The sequence below is a fragment of the Telmatherina bonti genome, assembly GCF_933228915.1.
Source record: "Telmatherina bonti genome assembly, chromosome: 10".
Taxonomy (NCBI): domain Eukaryota; kingdom Metazoa; phylum Chordata; class Actinopteri; order Atheriniformes; family Telmatherinidae; genus Telmatherina; species Telmatherina bonti.
Window position 1 is genome coordinate 7,552,191 of NC_136628.1, and position 23,117 is coordinate 7,575,307.

The window sequence follows — 23,117 nt, forward strand, 5'->3', positions numbered from 1 at the left end:
CTCCAGCTTAGCTGCATCACAAACGTCTTCTTGGTTTTAGTCCAGCCACAGAAGATCAATGTTTCTCTTCTTTTCTGATCGCTTGTTGATCTTTGGCTGCTCCTGATTGGACATTACCGTCAGTTTAAGCTCTCTGATTGTTGGAAAGTCTGACAGGAAGCGTCTTCGTCATCATTTCCACTGAAAATAGAGGTCTCTTAGCAACATGGTAGTGATGGTGATGAAAATGTGATAAATTGTGACATTATCATGAATCATTCTGGATTTCTATATGAAGATCAATACGCCTCGTTTTAAGAGGATGTCCCGTGTAATTTCAAATAAAAGTATTATCTCTGACAAGCTACATCATAACAGGAGGAAATAATCTGTTGAGAGATAAAAAGCGGCTGCGCTGATGTCTGGACCTGCAGGTAACAAACCACATAACGAGAAGCGGCGGCGGGGAAGTGCAGCCAGGCCTCGGCGTTTCATGGAGCCACATCCCCAGAACCAGGATCCTGCTGGAGGCGGCTGAGACGGCAGCACCTGCCAGCCGCTCCAGTCTGCACTCTGCGACTCTGATCAAGTCGTCCAGACAGGTACTCCGTCCACCATCGCTGTCAGACGCTGCCTACAGGTCTGGTTTGATGAAGACGCCGCTGATTTCCATTTAAAAACATCTCCTGGCAACATTTCTGAGAAAACTCAGCAGTCTTGTTTTGATGCACGAGAAGGGCGGTAAATAATTACTCATGCGGCTCATTTACATGCAGAACACTCAGCAAACATCGACAAGACGAATCCAGGACGGGCCAGAGGGTCTGGTAAAGGCCAAACCATGGACAAGCACTCGGGTTACCATGGGTGTGACCTCTCTAACTTGTGAAGGAAAGCAGTTAACTGGAGACTTTTACTCAGTGATGATTACTCCTATAAGCTCCTATTTAGCTCCTGTTAGCTCTGGGTTTAGTCGGTTAGCTCTTAGCTACAGGCAGGTCTGAGATCACTAGGTGTCATCATCATCATCCACCCCCACGCTCTCAGCTCCACCTATTTGCCCATTTTTGTATGTTCCGGGAGACGACACGTGTGACGTTGTCAAGATGGCAATGGTAGAAACTGCCCAATGAGCTTCTATTCAGCTCTTCAGAAACCTTAGGGCGACGTTACGGAGGCTCCGTTGATCATATTACAGTCTATGGTAAAACCAGACACGTGATCATAAACTTTTAAACTGGAACTCTGACATGATCTGACTCAGCTGTGGGAAAGATTCCCGGTGCTCTACACCAGCAGGTCTGCTGTATAAACATCCTTTGTAACGTTTCTGGTGATCATTGACGACAGTTTTTCTGCTCTACGTGTCAGCGCTGCCACATCAGAGAGGAATTCGACCTGCAGTGGTGGAGCCGAGGTGAAGAGGGGCCCTCCAGAAAGAGGAAACTGGACCAGACTGATTCCTCATGAGGACGCTGAGGATAACGCTCTGTCAGACCGAAGGTGTGTCTACTATCTCATGTCTGTCCTCTGATTGGCTCATTCCGTCACGAGCTTGAAAAGTGACAAATGTGTGTTATTGTTGGTATTTTCTCCGATCAATGTTGAATGTTGAAGTTCACAGCTTTGGAAAACAGCTGTAGCTTAAGCGCTAACGTCAGCTTTAGCATGATTAGCCACAAACAAAAACCCTTAGTTGACAGATTTAATGCACTCAAAGCGCTTCCTACAAGCCACTTTTACGCACTCACACGCTGTTCATGCAGAAAAAAAGATAAATTAACTGGTTTTGCAGAGTGAAATGAACTGGAAGTATTAAAGTAGCGGCCGTGATGAGAGCTGCTCAGTTATCTTCTCCAGCAGAGGAAACATGGAGGATGTCCTTAATGTAATAAAAACGTCCCGTTTACTGATTTAAAGTGCTTTGAGATGACTTTATCATGAGTTGTTGGCATAAATGGGGTGTATTCTCAGTGCAGTGGGGGGGGGGGGGGGGGGGGGCTGTAGCTCAGGAAGAGCAGTCCTCTGATGACTGGAAGTCTCTCCACATGAAGCTTCCTTTGCTAAGTAAACCGACCCCATGTTGCCAGACGACTTAGTGTGGTTAGGGGTGTAAAGTAGAGTCCATTTGTCATCTGCTTTTTTTCCATTTTGCAACAAGCTGAAGGGAAAAGACAAAAGAAGCAGCTGAAACTTTAACCCTTCATGTCCCTTCAGGAGGAGATGCAGATCATTCACAGCTGATGGTTAGGATCAAACATTTGCCGTTGCGAACAGCTGACCAGAGCTGGAAAGTACTCAGTTACTTCAGTCAGTTTTTACAAAACAAAGATTTTTTCCTGCACCACACTTTTACTTTAGTAAATTGGTGAAGACTTTTTTAAAACCAGAAAAAAATTATTTTGGCCAGAAAAATGCCACCAGTTTCACCAATCAGACGTAGCAATGCAGTCACATGACAACCCAACACGTTCTGGGGGCTGCAGCTTCCTGTTGGAGTGACGTCACCTGAACCGATTCGATTCTCCTCCAGAAAGTCGGCGACGACCAACAGACGCACCAGAAAAATGAAGGAACCATAGACTGTAAAAAGATGGGCGGAGCCTCCGTGACGTCACCCGTAGGTTTCTGAAGAGCTGAATTGAAGCTCGGTGGGCGGTTCCTACCATCACCATCTTGGCAGGGGCATGCATGTCGTCTCGCCCGGAAAATACAAATATGGGCAAAGTGGTGGAGCTGAGAGGGGGGCTGTGAGTGTCATGGCGGATGATTGACATCTAGCGAACTCCTAGCTGCCTGTAGCTAAGAGCTAACCAAGCTAACCCAGAGATAACAGGAGCTAACCAGCTAACGGAGGTAAGCTAAAGCTAAAGCTAAGTCCGGGAGATCAGGTACCTGTCAATCAAAAGGACACGCCCCTAAATATGCCGAACTTTGAGATTAAATTACTTTTAAACGGGTGAGTTAGAAAAAAATTCACTCCCCCCCCAGTTCTCATGAAGGTAAACCTGACCTATTAAACCTAAAATGGATTTTTGTACCAGGCTGTAAACATGTTTATTTCTGCTGTAAACATGTTTATTTCTGCTGTGAAGTTGGTCTTTTTAACATGGGAGTCTATGGGGATTTGCTCTGTTTTGGAGCCCCTAGTGGATGAAGGAGGAACTGCAGTTTTATGCACTTCAGCTTAGGCTTCACTTTTAACCGCCGGAGGCTCCGCCCATCTTTCATATACGGTCTGTGGAAGGAACGCTGCACGAAGCGTCTCTAGAGAAAACGAAGAAGCGTTATAAAACAAGGAGAGGCGTTGTCAAGGCAACGAGAGCAGCTTCTCTCCGACTCTCATGGAGTGTTAGAGCTGGAGGCGAACCTGGAGAAGAAAACAAGTTGATGTGGACTAAGATGCTTGTAGCCGGGAGCGCTGCTTGCTGCAGGCCGGCCGCCGTGTCTCCCGGCTGCTTCAGTCACTTTACTCAGGAATAAAAGTACTTTTACAGGAGTACAGTTTTGGCGGCTTTACCCGCCGCTGCCGCCGGCAACAAACTGTTAAAAACAAGTCATGTGACCCAGAAACGCTTCAGCGCTTTTATTCCTGATGGCAGAAAACCAGTTCACAACCTTTCACACCAGTCCTGCGAAGCGGTCTGACCCGTCTGGCTGCGAATGGTTCCTTAAGTCTGATTCACATGTTCGATGCCGGACATGATTGACTCGTGTTCACTGGCTTTGATCAACTTTCTAAACATGGTACGTCTACAGACAGGAAGGACCTGGTTTCATCAAAATTCATCAGTTTTCCCCCGACCCAAACGGAGAGCGCAGTAAATAGAAGCAACCTGAGTATCGATGAGGACATCTGCTGCGTTTTAAAGCAGCTTCCTCTGATCGGTGTTGATTTACGGTCGGGAAAACACCGTGTCGTTTTGTTCTTCATCAACAGGGAGGTACAACGCGCCTCCTGCGGATGCATTCCCAGATCCAGCTGGGTGAGACTTTCTGAGCCTGGCTGTCCTCCTCCGGTTCGGCCAGCGTGTGCGTTGCCGTGGCGGCGGCGTAATCCGGCACCAGGTCTCCATCATACGCCAGGAAGTACCTCCTCAGTTTGTAGAAGTCCTGCACAGAGGCGGGCAGGAACAGCTTCACCCCGCTGAAGATGTCCAGCAGCGTCTACGGCAAACACAAAGGGTCAAAGTCAGTGTTTCTCCCAGCAGACGGGGACTCAAGGTCACGAGTTCTGCTCAGGTTGCTTAGCAACCGCATATGTCTGCAGGACAAACATCTGTCGGGTTTTAACTGATCATGATTGTATAAAAATGAATAAAGTTGTCTTTGTTTAGCAGTTTCCTTCTGATGTTTGGGAGATGAGGAGCGAACCGAAGGTTGGATCAGAAAGGAAACGAACACGCCTCATCTGGTCGCCACGAGTGTAAAGCCTGTTACATACTCCACGAGAAGTGAGAACTTTTTTCTTGTTCTCGAGGCTCCGAGAAGAAAATGACGTCATTTTGTTCTTGCGGACGTGTTTGAGGACAGTTCTTGACACACCGGGCTGGCGGAACTTTTTTCTTGCGGGGCTGCGAGAAGTATCGTGTGATTGGTCTTCATGTCTTGGTCTTGGTGATTGGTGTCTTCATGTAAACGGTGATTCTGCTCTGATCTCAGCGTTTCTCGCCAGGTTTCAGTCTCCAGAGCAGACATGCTGTAAACGTGTTAAAGCTCAGGACTTCATAGCTGCGTTTACACCAACCTTATCGTTTCTCGGCTCCAGCAGCTGGGAGGTCGCTTGTGGTTTGGTTTGCCCGTTGCTGTGGACGCTTTCGCTCTTCTTCACCTGGTGGGGAAACGGACGGTGTTGAGTTCTTTGTGCTCTTCAGCGGAGGAAGACTACGGATGGCAGCATAGATCGTGTAAAACCAGTAAACCTTCTTTGCACTGGGTGCTGCCGAGCCCGGAGCGCGAGGCTCGGATTTCGCCGCCTTCGGCTTGGATGGCGTGCCGTTATCTGTGGAGACAGTCCATGTTACTGACGTCAAAAAGTCCACAAACACACACTTGTCTTTGTGTTACAGGTTAGACTGAAGTCATGGTGCATGGAAGTAAATAAAAATAAAAGTTGTTTTTCTGAATGAACTAAACACGTCAAAGTTCCAGGAGACGCTTTGAGCCTCGCCGCCGTTTCCAGGAGACGCTTTGAGCCTCGCCGCCGTTTCCAGGAGACGCTTTGAGCCTCGCCGCCGTTTCCAGGAGACGCTTTGAGCCTCGCCGCCGTTTCCAGGAGACGCTTTGAGCCTCGCCGCCGTTTCCAGGAGACGCTTTGAGCCTCGCCGCCGTTTCCAGGAGACGCTTTGAGCCTCGCCGCCGTTTCCAGGAGACGCTTTGAGCCTCGCTGCCGTTTCCAGGAGACGCTTTGAGCCTCGCCGCCGTTTCCAGGAGACGCTTTGAGCCTCGCCGCCGTTTCCAGGAGACGCTTTGAGCCTCGCCGCCGTTTCCAGGAGACGCTTTGAGCTTCGGCGCCGTCTGCGGGACGGAAGGACAGGCCACGTACCGTCCAACAGCCTGGTCTCATATTGAACTTTCCTTCCCTTTACTGCCTGAAACAGGCGGCAGTGAAGCTGGGACGGGGTCCGCAAAAGGCGGGAAGATCGAGGAATGCTCAAAAAGACCTGATTGGCTCATTCCACAGGTGAACAGGTCAGCTTGTGAACACCTGAGACTTTCAGCGATGCTCCTTTTATACCCAATCGTGGCACTCACCTGTTTACCTGTCACATGATCCTATAAGGTGTTTATGAGCACCCCCCACCTCCCCTGGGTTCTGTTGACCCGTCCCAGACTGACTGGAACCCGCCGCAGGCATCAGTGACCGCATTCGTGTAACAATGAAGTTAATCAGTTTAACCAGTATCTTGTCTTTCTGATCTATTCAGCTGAATAAAAGTTATAAAAGCAGATCATTGTCGGCATTCAGGTTTTACAAAATGTCCCGACTTCACAGGGTTTGACACATTTATCACACCAATCTGGGAGTTTTATTGTGTCGATAATTCAGAGACTGGTTTTAATGTGTTCATTGTTGTCCAATCAGAAATGAGTTTTGTTGAGCGAAGCTGGTTTCAGACACGTAGACGCAGCGGTGAACCGAAACATCCTGACAGTTTTTAAGCTGACAGGATCGACCCATTTTAGATATCACACCATTAATCATGGGTCTCGTGACCACCGCCGTTTGTTGTTTCACCAGTATGAAACTACATTTAACTGGTTTTAAAAATAAATCCGATGCCCTGACTGGATATTTACACTCCAGTGAGACACAAACGAGTAATAAAAAGGATGGTGTGAGCAGGACGTTAACATTAAACAAGGCCGAATTATCCAAAGGGCATTATGGGTACGGGCTCAGGGGCCCACGCCCTCTCGGGGCCCATGTGGGGATCACGTAAGGCCGGGGTGTAAAAATCCAGTCCTGGAAGGCCGGTATCCGGCAGGTTTTTGTTGTTTCCCTCCACCAACACAGCTGATTCAGATCACATGGATCCAGCAGCTTCTTGTCAACCTATTTAGGCGGGTTGGAGCATGGAGACAACAAAACCCGGCAGGATAGCGGCCCTCCAGGACTGGAGTTTGACACTCCTGCCGTAAGGCAAACACCAGCCGTTTGGACATGAAACAAAATGTACATAAAAGCCAGATAGTTACACCACAGTGTCCAGTGTGTTGCTACTGGTTCCACTGGCTGAGAGATGTTTAGAAATGTCGTTTCACAATGTCCAGAATGTAGCGGTGGGGAACGGGGCCCCTGGAGCGCTCTGTGCACTTTCAATCCGGCCCTGACATTAAAGCTGCTGCCGACACACAGCAGGTCACTTACTGGTCTTCTTAGGCGGAGCGCTTCTGTTGGACGCCGGCGAGTTCCCCCCGCTGTCTCCCCCCGACGATCCTTTATCGTCGCTGGACGCCGAAGGGCCGGCTGTCACTTTGAAGTCGCAGGTCTCCTTGGAAATGCGGAACAGCTCCTGCGCAGAGAGATGACATAACGACATGTATGTTCTACGTCACAGCAGATTGGAGGCGTGTGTAGACTGCAGATTTGCTCCCCCCCTCCCCACATGAAAATCCCACATCTCATTATGTAATCTTCCCCATCACCTGTGGTGCGCGTCCTCCCACTTCTCATCTACACTCCATCACACACTACAATGGAAACTAATTAGCAGCAGCGGATCCCACCGGACACACCTGTGATTAACCCGTTTCTAATGAATCTTTAAGGATTGCCGTCTCATTAAAACTTAATCGTTTGGCGACACGGCTTCATCATCCCCCACGGCGGGACCCACTCTGAGCTGAGGCAGGTTGGTGGCGCTCCTCCAGTCCTTGTCATCTCGGATGCGTGTCATGCGGGGAAAGCGGATGGAGATGCCGTCAGCGGTGTGCATCTCGGATTTGGAGAACTCGGCGCCTGTGATCTCCCAGACAGGTGCTTGCTGCAGGAGAGAAAACAGTGGCAGCAGGTGAGGCGTAGATGGAGGAAAATACTCCGGCTTCACGTGGAAAAAATAGATAAATTTGTTTGTTGTGAGATGTTCAATCGGAATTCTGCGTGTTTATCTGCAGGGTAAATTATCATTCAGAGGAAATAGCATCTGTCTGCAGCATCCAGAGGTTCCAGCAGGTCAGGAAATCTCACCTCAGGATCACGGATGATGAAATCCGGGTAATAGTTCTTGATGATTTTCAACCAGCCGGGAATTTTGCTTGGATCCTGCACACACAGGACAGACGGAAACAGCGTTACAGGAGCTCCGTGGTCCGGGCCAGACTGAGTGGATCCTCCCTGACCTTGCTGATTTTGATCACGTCCAGCTCCTTCTGCAGCCTGGCCAACATGGCGTCATCGTAGCCTCCAGAACACTTGGTGACTGTGCACCATTTCCTGGAGTCGGGGTCGTAGCAGCCCATCAAGAAACTGGACATGATGCCTCCTGGTGGGATGCAGAGCAAGCACAGCATCTCAGTGTCTTTCTGTCTTCATTTAGACAAACAAACAAACAAACAAGCCGTCGTTCGTCTCAAACCGCTTCGGTTTTTCTGCAACACACTAAACTTCCCACATCTGCGTTTATGTTTCCGCTCCGTTACGTCATCTTCAGACGAAACGAGCTGTTTGATTCCCGACTTAAATGCTCATTACCCAGCATCCTCTGCTTCTACTGCCTGTTGTTTTCTCTTCCAAATCAGACACCCGCCGTCCACTTTATCAGCTCCACCTGTTCAGCTGCTTGTTAACACAGATATCTAATCAGCCAATCACAGGGCAGCAACTCCATGTCATGCAGACACAATGAAGACGAGGAGGTCAGAGGAGAATGGACGGACTGGTTGGAGATGATGGGAAGCAGATGGAAGACCGCAGCGGGTTCCCTCCTGTCAGTAAGAACAGGAAACTGAGGCTACAATTCACACAGACTCACCAGAACTGGACAATAGAAGATGGAGAAACGTTGCTGGTCTGATGAGTCTCCAGTTCAGCTCCACATTCACATGGTAGGATCAGAATCTGCTGGAAACATCATGACAACATGGATCCATCCTGCCGTCAGGATCAACGCTTCAGGCTGCTGCTGGTGGAATGGTGGGGGGAGGTTTTCTGGTCCCACTTTGGTCCCCTTAGTACCAGTATGACATGGTTTAACCAGCACAGCCTACCTGAGTCCTGCTGCTGACCATGTCCATCCCTTTCTGAGCACAGTGTAGCATCTTCTGATGGAAACTTCCAGCAGGATGATGCACCATGTCACAAAGCTCACATCATCTCCACCATGACGATGAGTTCACTGTCCTCCAACGGCCTCCACAGTCACCAGATCTACATCCAGCAGAGCAGCTTTGGGTTGTCATGGTGATGAGGTGGAACGGGAGAGGCAGCAGCTGTGTGATGCTTCATGTCAACACAGACTGAGATGCATCAACGATGAAGGCAGTTCTGGGGGGATGTCGGTCCGACCCAGTAACAGACGGTGGAACTGATAAAGTGAACAGGAGTGTATTTTCTCCTTTACATCTAGTTTCATCTGATTTTGTGGAGTCTTTCTACACCAGAATTTCCAAATAATCTGCAACACCTGAAGAGTCTTTTTAACCGCTTCGACTCGTCAGCAGGGAAATGGGTTCATCAGGAGGGAAAGACATCGTTGTGGTTTTACCAACCGTTTGAGCCCTTCCCGTAGAAGGCCCCCAGCACCACCAGGTCCGCTGTGTCTGCCATCGCACCCTCATTCAGGTAGTCCTTCTTTACTTTCAGCCAGTGGCGCTTCCCCGGCTCGTAGGTGCTCTGCCGGAGACGGAAAGCACAACGCTTCCAGTTCAGCCAGAAATCCGTCACTTCTGTCAACCTCAAACTGTCAGAACTGCAGATCACTGACCTTTACGTCTTTCAGCACCAGGCCTTCAAGTCCCTCTCTGATGACGCGGGTTATCATGTCAGCCAGATCTGCTGCCCTCTGACACACACACACACGCGCGCCATCATGAAGCCAGACATTTACACAAACAGCAGAAAGCCAAACTTGGAGTTAACACTTACAGTGACGTGCTTCATCTCTGAGAAGAGGATCCTGTTTGGGACTTCCACCATGTTGTCATGCAGAAACTTTCTACGCTCACACAGCGGCCTGAAGGACACCAACCGGCACGAGGGAAGGGGGGGGGGGGGTTAGCTTGTACAACCAAAATGGATAGCTAATAGCAGCTCATTTAATACAAACACTTTTTTCAATGACACAACCAGTTTCCATGAAGTGACTGAGATTAGACCATAGACTGTATATAAAAAGATGGGCGGCGGGTGACGTCATGGAGCTGAATTGAAGCTCGGTGGGCGGTTCCTACCATCACCATCTTGGCAGAGGCATGCGTGTCGTCTCGCCCGGAAAATACAAATATGGACAAAGAGGTGGAGCTGAGAGGGGGGCTGTGAGTGTCATGGTGGATGATTGACATCCAGCCAACTCCGAGCTGCCTGTCTGTTAGCTAAGCGCTAACCCCGAGATAACAGGAGCTAACCAGCTAACAGAGGTACGCGGGCTAAAGCTAAGTCATGTTGTTAACAGGCTAAAAACCGCGGTTGTTCTACATTTTTCTGACATCAGGTACCTGTCAGTCAAAAGGACACGCCCATAAATATTAACAATTAGAGATTGAATTACTTTTAAACGGGTGAGTTAGAAAAAAATTCACTCCCCACACAGTTGTCATGAAGGTAAACCTGACTGATTAAACCTAAAATGGATTTTTGTACCAGGCTGTAAACATGTTTATTTCTGCTGTGAAGTTGGTCTTTTTAACATGAGAATCTATGGAGATTTGCTCTGTTTTGCAGCCCCTAGTGGATGAAGGGGGAACTGCAGCTTTATGCACTTCTGCATGGGCTTCACTTTTTACCACCAGAAGCTCCACCCATCTTTAATATACGGTCCATGGATTAGACTTAAAGTGTAACTATTCTGTGCATTTCAGGCTAATTTATTTTTATTTCTGAGACCAGAAGGGCTGGGATTGATGGAGTTATTGTCACAAATGGCTTTATTTACTTCAGACCGACCCTCTCCGTAGGCTGTCAGATCAGCCTGTGGGCAAAACGAGTGGATTGAGACTCTTCCGCATTAAGCCCCGCCTCCCGCCACTGCACTACATCGGGAGCGCGCACCGCACCTGCTTTCACCGTCATTGTAACATCTCATAAACAGAAGGATTAGGCTCATATGAACTCAATAAAAAAAACAAAATACAATGTCAACACATAGCATACAGCCCTACATGTTGGAACCTGAATCAGACCCTGAAAACGAAGTGGAAAACAGCAACCCACAGCAAGGAATGCAGCAGGATGTCTCTCTTTGGTAAACTCACCAGCCATCGTTGGAAATAACTTTATCCCACGTTTTCCACCCGCCTGATGTATTTGTACATGCCCTTGTTAACCAGTAGAAGGTAACCAATCACCGAACCTTATCCCCCGGGACGTCACAAGGATTTCCAAATAGAAAAACTCTCTATAACAACGCGTTTTCCGTCGCCATGGAAACCAAACAGAGAGCATGCTGGAACTCAAACTCAAACATTCGTTTAGGTGATTAAAAAAACGGTGCCGTTCACATGTCTGATGAGGATTCAACACTGTAACACTGTAGAAAGCTCAGAAAACTCCAAATACCATCATAGCACCCCTTTAATCACAAGTAGCTGATAGAGTAGCTGTTGTGTGTCAGACCAGAATAAATGTGGCGAGACTTCTGGTCATTCTTACTCGCAGGTGAATAAACTGCAACCACAATGCTGGTTTAGAGGTTAATAAAAGCAGAAAGTCTGATTTTGCTACCACTAGAACTTTTTACAGCATCAGACTCACAATCAGCCCATTTTTTCCACCCAGTGATAAAATGTCTCAGTTTCAGCGTCTCACACGTTGTTTCTCTTCTACTGGGAACAAAATACGGTTCTTTTATTTTTAATAGTGCGTGAAAACTTCTTTCTTTCACGAATAAAAATCCATCTATTCGTCTAAAGAGAATAAATTATACGTCTGAATCATGTTCCTCAAAGACCAGGTATAAAAAGAGCAAACGTCTTTCGTAAGACCTTCTAGGCTGCGTCTCCTCCAGACGTTCCTGCTGAAGTTTGATGAAACCTGAGATCAAACCAGCAAATCCACGAGGAACACCAGCTTTAAAACCAAACAAGTAACATCTAGTCAAGCAGTCGGAGAGCCGAGGAGTGTTTTATGGTTTGCTTGCAACATTCCCATCTGGGATTATTCCTCCTTCAGAGCGGGGCGAAGGGAAAGCTTTACCTCTCCATGAGACTCACGCCGTTGAAGTAGATGCAGTCGAACACGAAAAGGCACACGTTGGCGTCCTGGAAGGCCGCTTTCTGCGAGGAGAAGGAAGGAAATAGACGATTAACAGCGAATCAAAGCAGATCAGAAGCAGATCTGGTGGCGGGGTTCGCACCTTGTGGATACCCAGCGTCCCAAAGGGCAAAGGTTTGCTGGTCTTGGTGTCAATAAGGAGGACTTCTGCATCCAGGATCATGCTGTGGCCACCAGGAAAGGCCTGAGGGATGTACTCTTTGAAATGAGCCACCTGACACATGGAAACACACAGAGAACAACTGGCTGAACATCTGGAGGGGCAGCGTGTCTCATCAACATGTGATGAATAAAAACAGACGAGCTAGAATCAGCCTGAAGATCTCCTTCATCGTTCTCAACGCCTCTACGGTGTCGTCATCAGTCACATGAAAAAAACATCAAGTTTGAACTGAACTAATTAGATTCCGCAGACCTTCCATTACCATAAAGGTCCTAATTAACATAAAGGCTGGGGAGAATAATGAGGCATCTGGCTGGCGAGGCGGAAACACACGGCAGCGTTTTGTCTCCACCGCCGTCTCGACGGCAACGTTCCCCTCCTGACTGCACGCAGCAGCTACATCTAGTGGACGCGAGGCGGACCAACAGGGTTTCCCTGCATCCTGGCGCCACGCTGAGAAAGCAAATGCTGGAAAATAACTGTGAGAAATGTGGGAATTTCACACTGAGAAAATACATTTTAAGCTGCTGATCCTGCAGGGACCAAACCTGAAAGCACCGCTTGGCGCGTGTGTGTTGTCATACTGATCAGTAAATAGCTTCATGGGCTGTCGAGCTGCTGTGTGTGTGTGTGTGTGTGTGTGTGTGTGTGATAGGACTGACTTTGTGTGGCAGCACCGGCTTGAGGCTGCGGCTGAAGTAGCTGAAGGTGTCTCCGCTCTTGTGCACCTGCACACGCTCCCCGTCATACTTGATCTCAGAGTACATCCCGTTGGGACATTTCTTCATGGCGTACTCGACGGATTTACACGCCTCCGCCTGAAACAGAAGAAAACACACATGTAAAAAGCTCCAGGGAACGTCACAGCCACAGCATTGCATCACGATGGCGAATCAATACGGCTTCTTCTGGCTGAGAGTTCACAGGAACCTGCAGAAAACGCCTCGCAGCAGGTTTCACCACACGGGTCCACACTTAGGGCCGGGCCATTAATCGGATTTTAATTACGATCTGGGTTTTCAACGATGATAAAAATAAAAGGGTGTGATTATTTTTCTCTCTGCAGTTTCCTCTCCTGCTGTCTTCAGCTGCTAATCGAGCGTCTCTGGCGTTGCAGCGCTGTGCTGTAAACTCCTCCCACAGCCGCTTTGCTTTCATTCAGACACTGTTGCCAACTTGCCGACTTTCTCGCTAAATCTGGTGACTTTTTTTGTTAAAAGCGACAAATCTAGCAACTTTTACTGGAGTTATTAGAGACTTTTCTGGTGTTTTGGCGACTGACTTGAAGGCACATATTGTTCTGCAGTTACTGTAAGGAAGGAGCAGCGGGAGCCTCTCCCGTCCTAAAGCACTCCCAGGCGGCCAGTCTCAGTCGGCTCCGGCTGCAGGTCAATGTAGAATAACTGCAGTAGGTTGTGGAAGTTCACCTAAACATAGTTTATACCATTGTCAGGGAGAACTGGCTGCATTATTTTCCTATACATAGTTCGGCCAGTTAAACACTGTAATATCCCTCCGTTACCATAGCAACGCGTTAACCAGCTGGTTCAGATCAGCCGTCTTTTAACAGGTGAATGAGAGAAACGCGCTGCAGCCTGACAGCGGTTGTTTGGTATAAAACCTACATCCAGGCCAACGTAAAATAGTTTATATAATTTAGTATATTTAGTAATTGTTGTAGAAAATAAATACAAATTTGTTGTAAAATTTTTTGTGTGGGATGGTACAACATGGTAAAAGCGGATTAAACAACTCGGAACCGTGCATTAGACGGTTATAATGCACGGAGTCAAGAAAACCACGACGCGCAGCGTTGTTTTATCCTGACTTACAGTGATTCAGTTTACATTTCAGTTTTGATGGACATATTCCTTCCAGGTTCTGGATCTGATTGAGGTTTTCCTTCCTGGTTCTGGTTCGGATGCAGCTCAGATGGAGGACTGAATCAGAAGTTCTGATCCAACCCACTGGTTTCTCAGCTGGTGATGATTTTCTGAACTGGTTTGAACACAGTTATTATAAACTGGACAAACGGGACTAATAGAAGCGTTTTAACTGGATTGGACCATAAAGAACTGGCTGAAGAACTGGTGTGTGTGTAAACGAGCCTGAAGATGACGGAGCGGTGACTCTGACAGATTACTTGTGGTGAACTGGAAACGCTGAAGTTGAACCTAATGGTTCCATTAAAGCGTGTCAACACTCATGTTGACACGCTTTAATGGTTTGCAGACATCTGCAGTAAATATTTTAACTGGGATTAAAATCCAACATGTCTTCACTGGGAGCAGGAACAAGCTGAAGACTGTGGAGGTAATTATTACACACACACACCCCATCAGATAAACGCCGAGCCCCAGTAGGTGGAAGTAAATTGAAGCAGCTAAAATAAAATTGAAATCTTCAGTAAACATCAACTCACCGCCATGAACACACACAGGAGGGGAAGAAAGGGACGTCCTGTTCATGAAGGACACACACTTTGTCAGCGTCTGCTTGCAGCGTGCCGATGCAGACGACGGTGCTGGAGGTTTATTTTTACTGGGATGATCGATCCCTCATTTCTCACCGAACGTGTAAAGATCAGTTTGCTTCGTCCAGACGGGATCAACAAGAACAACTTCCGCTGCAGAGGCGAGTTGACGCATTTCTTTATGTTGGTTTGACCATCAGACGCCAGACAGCATCTTTTGTTTAAAGATATGAAATTATCTTTACGAGTCAGATTTCACCGTTTTATTGATATTATTCCAGTTTTGTTTTTGAAAACCAGTCAATTATTTATTAAGTCTCTGTTTTTACAGAGAAGAAAACTTCCTCTGAAAATATTATTATTATCATTATTTCATTTATTTTTATTTATTCATGTTACATACAGTTGTGCTCATATGTCTTCATCCCCTTTCATTAAAGAAAAGGCTGAATTTACAACAGTCACTCAAATAACTGGAGACTTAAAAAGGAACAATAACTAAAAAATTGCAAAAATATAATTTAGTAATATAAGACACTGTTTTTTTATTTACTTGAGTTGAAGAAAGAAAAAAAAATTGGTTCTGGACCAATTAGCGCACTTTTCTGATGAACAGTGGGACAAAATACCTGTCCACAGGTGCAGAAGTCTGACTGAGAGGAACAGAAAACACCTGACTGGAGCGGAAACATTAAAGGATTGTTCTACTAAATATTACTTTATGAGTGATGTAATACGTAATAAATTATATATATATATATATATATATATATATATATATATATATATATATATATAGATAGATATATATTTGTATTTTTTTAGTAATGCATGACAGATAAAATCAGCTGAAGGACATTCGCTGTCTGGTTGAAGTGTTCTGTGTGTCAGACAGAATGCTGTACATGGCAGCAGCAGCACAGTGTTACAGGTGACGGTGGGGATCCGTGTCGCATGCAGTAAGGAGCAGTAAGGAGGAGAAAGGAGCAGTAAGGAGAAAGGAGCAGACTTTAGACATGTGCTGACTCACCAACATGGGCTGGACAGGAGTCATGAGCGAGGCCTCCACAGTGAGCAGCTTTCTGGGCCCAGAACCACTGGACGCTTCCTGCTGATTTCTCAGAACCCTCTCAATCACGTCGCCCAAATTCCGAGAGGCCTTGAAGGCGTCGTAAGCGTTTGGATCTACAGCATCCAAACTGCGAGACACAGGAGTGACGGTGAGAATAAAGACTGGATAGAATGAATTCATGTGGAACCAACACACTCACACATGTTTGGCGCCGGCGTTCATCTTTAAATCGTGTTTAATTAGCCGAATGATGCATTTAAGGTCATTACTGGTGCATCTGTAAGAGAGAGAAAACATTACACATCACAGAGGAAAGCCGAAAAACAAACGTTTGAATACCAGAAGAAGAAAGAAGCAATGTCAACGGTCACATGACGCTTTTCCATTCAGATGTGTGTATATACACATCGAGACGGGAGACAGTAAGGAGCGTGTGCAGAACGGATGGAATAAACTTAGAAGTGAATGAACGTTTACATGACGGAGGAATTCATGAGTTTAAAATGAGAAGAAACACAAAGTGTTGCGTTTAATTCTGAATGATTTTCATTAGGAATAAGGTGTTTCCATGGTGATTTATATCTCTTTAAAGTGGGTTTAATTTTCACTCTAAATGAAAACTCTCATGGAAACGTGGCCAGTGTGTTAAACCCTGTATGGTAGGGCTGCTCCATTACGACAAAAATTATAATCACGATTATTTTGACTGAAATTGATTATTTAACACAATTATCCAGTATTTTTAAACAACGCTGCGCGTCGTGGTGTTCTAGACTCGGTGTCGTGCATTATAACCGTCTAATGCACGGTTCCGAGTTGTTTAATCCGCTTATATAGGAACTATTTTACGTTGGCCTGGATGTAGGTTTTATACCAAACAACCGCTGTCAGGCTGCAGCGCGTTTCTCTCATTCACCTGTTAAAAGATGGCTGATCTGAACCAGCTGGTTAACGCGTTGCTATGGTAACGGAAGGATATTACAGTGTTTAACTGGCCGAACTATGTATAGGAAAATAATGCAGCCAGTTCTTCCTGACAATGGTATAAACTATGTTTAGGTGAACTTCCACAACCTACTGCAGTTATTCTACATGGACCTGCAGCCGGAGCCGACTGAGACTGGCCGCCTGGGAGTGCTTTAGGACGGGAGAGGCTCCCGCTGCTCCTTCCTTACAGTAACTGCAGAACAATATGTGCCTTCAAGTCAGTCGCCAAAACACCAGAAAAGTCTCTAATAACTCCAGTAAAAGCTGCTAGATTTGTCGCTTTTAACAAAAAAAGTCACCAGATTTAGCGAGAAAGTCGGCAAGTTGGCAACAGTGTCTGAATGAAAGCAAAGCGGCTGTGGGAGGAGTTTACAGCACAGCGCTGCAACGCCAGAGACGCTCGATTAGCAGCTGAAGACAGCAGGAGAGGAAACTGCAGAGAGGAAAATAATCACACCCTTTTATTTTTATCATCGTTGAAAACCCAGATCGTACTGAGATTAAAATCTGATTAATCGCCCAGTTCTACTGCATGGTGGTGGTACCAGTATGTAACTGGTACCACCACTGGTCAGTGTGATGCTTCACGTCAACATGGAGCCAAATCTCTCAGGAATGTTTCCACCTTGTCAAACCATTCACACCAACAATGAAGGCGGGTCAGGAGGAACCTGCACCCGGTACTAGACGTTGGGCCTGATGAAGGTACTGCTGGGTGTCTATGCAGACTCCAGTCTGTTAGAAAAGCCTGATGCTTGAGGTACGACATCAGACAAGGTAAGCTGCAGCGTCTGTGGCCATATTTGCATGACTTAGCATACCTGCTGCTTCCTCTCCTGACAGGTATGAAAAGGATCTGCTTTCTTACTTCTTCGCTACATCCTCCAGCTCGCTCTGCTGCTCGTCCTCCTTCGTCAGCTGAGCGAGGCGGGTCAACGACGCGTCCACGTCCTGGATGGTGAGGTTGCTCTTGGCAGCAGGAGGGAAAGCTTTACTCTCCTCGAAGAACATCCTCACGGTTTCCGACACGTCGCCCTTTAATAAAACACAGAAACCAAGCATCGTTTTATGTTAAATGATGCAAACACGCAGCGTTAGACTCGGCCGTTTCTGGTGAAGTTCCTCCAAGCCGCCTCTGAGGTGTCACATGAACGAGACGTTGGTTCTGCTGGACTACAGACCTGCTCCAGATCGCGCACCATGTCATCCTGGTTGCATCTGAAAATGCGGCTGAAGAGTTTTACAATCTGCTTGTCGTTGAGGTTGTAAACGCTCTTTACGACGCCCGGCAGGAGCAGCTTCACCGTCAGGTACAGGTCTCCGTGGAACTTGTCTGAAGACGAATAGGGAGAGTTAAAGACGTTAAATCCTGACGGCGGCGGCCGAACGCTGCTGGACCAGACACAACGCTGACCTCCGCCCGTGCCTTTCTTCAGAAACTTCTCAATGATCTGCGTCTTGGTGTTGTAGCTGTTGTTTTCAGCCACCGTGGCGCAGAGCTTGCGGAACTCCCTGAAGAGGCAGTCCTTGTGCTGAGGGTCGCACAGCTGCGTGGACAGGCTGCTGCCTTGGCTGGCGCTGGCGGGCGACGAGGACGGTCCGGGGCTGCTGGAGCTGCCGGCCTTCGCGGCTGAAAAGAAGCAGCGCAGGACAACATCATTTATCGATGCCATCATGACAACATCGCTCTGAATGAAGCCTCACAGATAAAGTCTGGGATAAAACGTGTCTATTTATGGAAAAAAGAGGGATTTCTGTTTCTGCTCACGCCTCCCAGACACCATCCTGCACCTCTGCTTTAAAGTTTTTAATCATGTCTTACATCACGTAAAACGATCAAATCAGGAAAATTCCACTTTCACCATTTTAAACACGTTTACTAAAAGCTGCATTATTTACAGAAACTTATCAAAACAATCTTTTTATACCCAGCTTATCAAAGTCTATCAATATTTCCGTGAATTCTGATTTATCAAATATTGATATATTTATAAAATACAAAATGCTTTGATTGTAAATTTTTAAAATATGTTCAAATATTAATTTAATAACTTGTTTAATAATTTCATGAATAAATCTATTGTTATTTCCTTCATCAAAATCTTATTTAATTGATTAATTTAATTTTTATGTTATGGAAACAATACAATCCAACATTTTTTATTGTAGACATTATTAATTGTATTTTTTTATTTTTATTATGAATGAATATAATTATTGATTTATTGTATTAAAATAATCAGATTTCATTCATTATGTAATTAATTTCACAAATATTTATTTTTATATTTATATTATTTATTCATTTAATTTAATTGTTTAATTAATGTTCTAATCTTTCTTTTATAAATAAAATATCATATTTAAACATTTAAGTTCATAATTAATCATGCCTGTGAAAATAATTATAATTTAAACTAACGTTTTATACATATCGCATAAAAAATCAATTGTCATAATATGAAAATATTTAATAAATTATTTATTAAACTAACAAAGCAGTCTTGTTTAAACTCTATTTTAAAAAAAACAAAAAAAAACAATAATTTCTAAGAAGATTACGAAAGTATTTTTCTTTTAATAAAACCAGATTACACATGAGAACTATATGTGTATTTTCTAGAGTGGCTGCCTGTACAAACAGAAACATCTGCACAGATGTGTCAGAGCAGCAACAATCCGCCGCTGCTGCTCAGACTTAAACGGTTTCTCATCAGGGAGGAAAAAAAACCTGGAGCGCCGGGTTTGTGATGCAAAAAAGTTCCAGTGTGTTGTCTTCAAACTCAACGATCACGTTGTTAAACGATTCTACGTGTGGAAACGACCGCTGCAGGTTCACGGCGTGCTTGTGGCGGGACGCCGCCGCTTACCGGTGAAGCCTGAAAACTTGCGTGGAGCGTTGACAGACGGGTCAGCAGGCGGAGCCATGAGCTGCCCGGAGGTGTTCGCCTTCGCCGGAACCTTCTTCTTCGGACTGGCGTTGACTTTGGCCATCAGGTCTACGAGACGGTTTTAAATAAATAAAACATGAAGAAAACGTTAAATCCATGTGAACGAGACCTGAAGCAGCCTTTAATCCTGGTTCTTTCAGGCTGGATTATCTTCTAAACAAACTTTCCTGTTAACTCCCCACACACCACTAACAGCGACATGAAACAAACGTCTCTGTTAGTGGGAGACACCACATAACCAAACTGGTTAAACTGGTAAACTGCTGAACCAGTGGGACTGAAACAACATGGGCTACTGTGTGGACGTCTACCTGAAACGTGTTTATTAATGATCTCTTTATCCTCATCCTGCAGCTCCTCCCAGCCCTCCAGATCCGTGATGTCCTCGATCTTCTTCGTGGTGGCTCTCGCCCGCTCCAGCTTCTCAAACATGCACTTCACGTGGTACCACTCCTTCATCTCTCCGGCAGACTCACTGAAAGGGTTCGGGACGATCTTCCCAATGCGCACTATACCCTTCTGGATTTTGTCCTTGCATTTCTTACATCCCGCGGTGCCTCGTTTGGCATACTCCACCAGGAACCTCTGCTCGGACATGTCTGGCTGCTGACAGAAGCTGCGGAGCGGGAAAAGCCAGGCGGGACTGCGTTTATGGGCTACTGACAGAAAATCACAGAGTTTCCCTGAAGGCGTTGACGTACGGGAGAGTAGCTGCTCACAGCGTGGAGAGACTGGGAGAGTTGTGCACGCCTTCCAAAGCTGCAGACATCTGAGAAGTCTTCCTGAAGGTTGTCGGACAGTCTTGGAAACTATTAACGTAATGGTGTTTTGCATGTAGTAGAGCAGCGGGCAAGTCAGAACCTACAAGTGAAAGAGACACAGAATTTACTTAATAATTAGCTCTAATTAATGTAAATGTTGCAAAGTAACGATGTAATAATCCGGGCTGCGACGATATGCTTTCGTCCCGATTTGATTAGATTTTTTTGGGTGCCAATTCGATTTAAATTGCGATTCTCACGATTCTCGATTGCTGATTTTTGTAGATTAAAAACAAAAAAAATGTATAAAACTTTTTTTTTGCTCGTCATTTTTCTTGATTTCAATCAGGAAAAAACAACACAGTAGCCAGATCATCATTCTGCTGCTATAATGCCCAAGAAGGCAAGATAAAAGATCAATAAAAACTTTTATTTTTTGACAAAAATTTTATATTGGATTATTTTAATTTTTTTTTTTTTTTTTTTTTTAAATTATATATAATTTAGGAGCATATTTTGGAAAAGCGTGCAGCTGGGAACATCACTGGTCCAAAAAGTTGCACATTTGAGATCTAATATCTAAAAAGTAAATTATTAATAAAGCCACAAAACCACTGATTAAAAAGAGTGGATGGAGCCAACGACTCCATAATACGTTGTCGGAAATATTTCTTGATTTAACTTTGTTTTAGAGAAGTTTTTAATTAATGAATGATTGATATTTAAAAGTCAGACCTGAGGGACTGACACTGGTATCACATTTATGGCATTTACTTACCGGTTTCACACGTCACAACATCTTTTATGTTTTTTTTGTTGTTCCTTTAATCAGTGCAATTTTTTTCTCCAGTTTTATTTTTATCATTATTATTTACAGCAATCATAAAAAAAATAGTAATATAATAACAACAACAACAAATTAGCTCTAGCCTTTGATGGAGCAAAATTTTTCAGTAATTGTGATAAATCTCATATAAATATGTAATAAATAAACTAATTGTTACTGTTTCAGCCTTTTACTTTTAAACTGTTGTTACTATTTCATTTATTACCTGTCATCGCAACCATCTGAGATTCCTATTATTTACTATCCTTAGGAAATGAAATGCAAAAACACTTTTTCAGCTGCTTTTGACTCGATGGAAACATTAAAATGGTTTAACTCAAAAGTACAAGTTTGAATAAAATAACTAGTATTCCGTTTTTAAACAAAATACTGTAATAACATTTAGAAATATCATTTGCCTCTTCACACAGTAATTGAATTATTAACTCAAACCAAGCTAATAAAAGATTAATAAAAGCCTAAAACGCAAATAAACTCCATATAAAAGCTTGATGTGATCACAGACTTTAAACAACAAAAAGCAGACTGCTAAATAAAAATCTATCTACACAGATCACCATCATTTGTAGTAAAACATTCCTGATCTGAAATACCTGTTAATTTAACCTAAATTGACCAGAAAAACATGAAACACGTGCGTTATAAACAAAACAAGACAAACTGCTGTGCATTCAATAAATAATTAAAATCTTTTCAATAAAACAAAAGACAAAGTGCTAACTTGTTCATTGATAAACTCTCTTAAAAATCTCAATTTTAATTAAAATAATAAGTGCTATATATAAAGTCTTGCAGCCATTTAAACACATAAATAAATTTCTTTAAAAAGAAAATGTAAATCCAAGTGAAATGTGTTTAGTGACACGAAGTCAAATGAACTGCTAGCGCCGGCTAAGTGTTAGCATTAGCCACAATCATTCTGTTCTACAACCACGCTCCACTAAGACAAAAATCTCACTAAATAGTTTAAAACTTTAGCCCTTTTTTTAACATTTCTACACACATGCATCAACTGTACCTTGTAGAAGTTGTGCACGACCTAAAACACATGATAAATTCCTAAATATTCTTTGTTTATTAGCTAACTGCGTCCCCCTCGTTGTCAAGTTGGAGTCAGTTGGACGTGTTAGGGACTAATATCCGGTTTGGCTCTTCAAAATAAAGGCACAGTCCCCTAGTCTGTCGTCCGACAAGACGCCATTTAGCTTTATTTTTATGTTAGAGAATGTACTTCCGGTAGGTTTTTATTAGGCAGTGTCACCTTGACAAACCGACGGTGGACGCGTGGGACTACAGGTTAAAGTGCACCAGACTGACTTAAAATGGTAGACCTTTAAAGATGGAATACCGCCATCTGCTGAGCAGGAGATAGATAGATAGATGCACATCAGTTTGTTGATACGCATATATACACTATTCACAAAAAGTTAGGGATATTCAGCTTTTGGGTGAAATTTCACATCAAGCCTAAAATGCATTCATACCTGTACAGGTGAACTTAATGTGATCTTCTCTAAGCTTTTAAATGCACATGTCCAACTGTTAAATGTTTCAATAAATTTTGTACAAGTTGCTGTTCTCTAACAAGGAGCTCAACGGCAAAAATCACGGCAGGTGTGTGATCCTTGAATTGAGCAATAAATGTTCTGGTTCAATTAGGGCTGGTGTTTAAACAGTTGTCCTCATCATGCTGTTCACATTTTGACATCATGAGACCAAGACGACACCTAACAATGGAACAACAGTCCCTTGCCATTGCGATGCTTCAAACAGGACGTTCTCAGACAGAAGTGGCCACTGAGCTTGGAGTGTCACAGAGTGTCATCAGCAGGTTGCAACAGAGATATGGAGAGACTGGAAGAGTCACAGAAAGGCCTAGAAGTGGACGTCCGCTACATTGTGAACACTGCCCTGAGGAACCGGATGATGATGATATACAAACATACATATATATA

At 44.8% G+C, this 23,117-nt stretch overlaps 2 protein-coding genes across 2 annotated transcripts in view; one reads left to right on the plus strand and one right to left on the minus strand.

Moving 5' to 3' along the window:
• rad51d (RAD51 paralog D) overlaps positions 1-4,005 on the plus strand; it is a 50,697-nt gene extending 46,692 nt beyond the window's left edge. The window contains exons 9-11 of the mRNA XM_079248055.1: positions 414-581; positions 1,351-1,482; positions 3,920-4,005. Of these exons, the coding sequence (XP_079104181.1) occupies positions 414-581; positions 1,351-1,449 (267 nt within the window). The 3' untranslated portion in view covers positions 1,450-1,482; positions 3,920-4,005. The remainder of the gene's footprint in view (positions 1-413; positions 582-1,350; positions 1,483-3,919) is intronic.
• On the minus strand, positions 3,024-22,274 carry lig3 (ligase III, DNA, ATP-dependent). Its single transcript, XM_079248054.1, is given in 22 exon segments — positions 3,024-4,146; positions 4,727-4,826; positions 4,828-4,981; positions 6,851-6,995; positions 7,320-7,466; positions 7,670-7,744; positions 7,822-7,964; positions 9,190-9,313; positions 9,405-9,482; positions 9,566-9,653; positions 11,831-11,910; positions 11,991-12,122; positions 12,734-12,889; positions 15,575-15,743; positions 15,816-15,893; positions 17,472-17,638; positions 17,785-17,936; positions 18,018-18,233; positions 19,474-19,602; positions 19,866-20,170; positions 20,274-20,415; positions 22,181-22,274. Coding segments are annotated over 21 exon segments (2,922 nt in total). The 5' UTR covers positions 20,324-20,415; positions 22,181-22,274; the 3' UTR covers positions 3,024-3,912.
• Between the last annotated feature and the right edge of the window lie 843 nt (positions 22,275-23,117).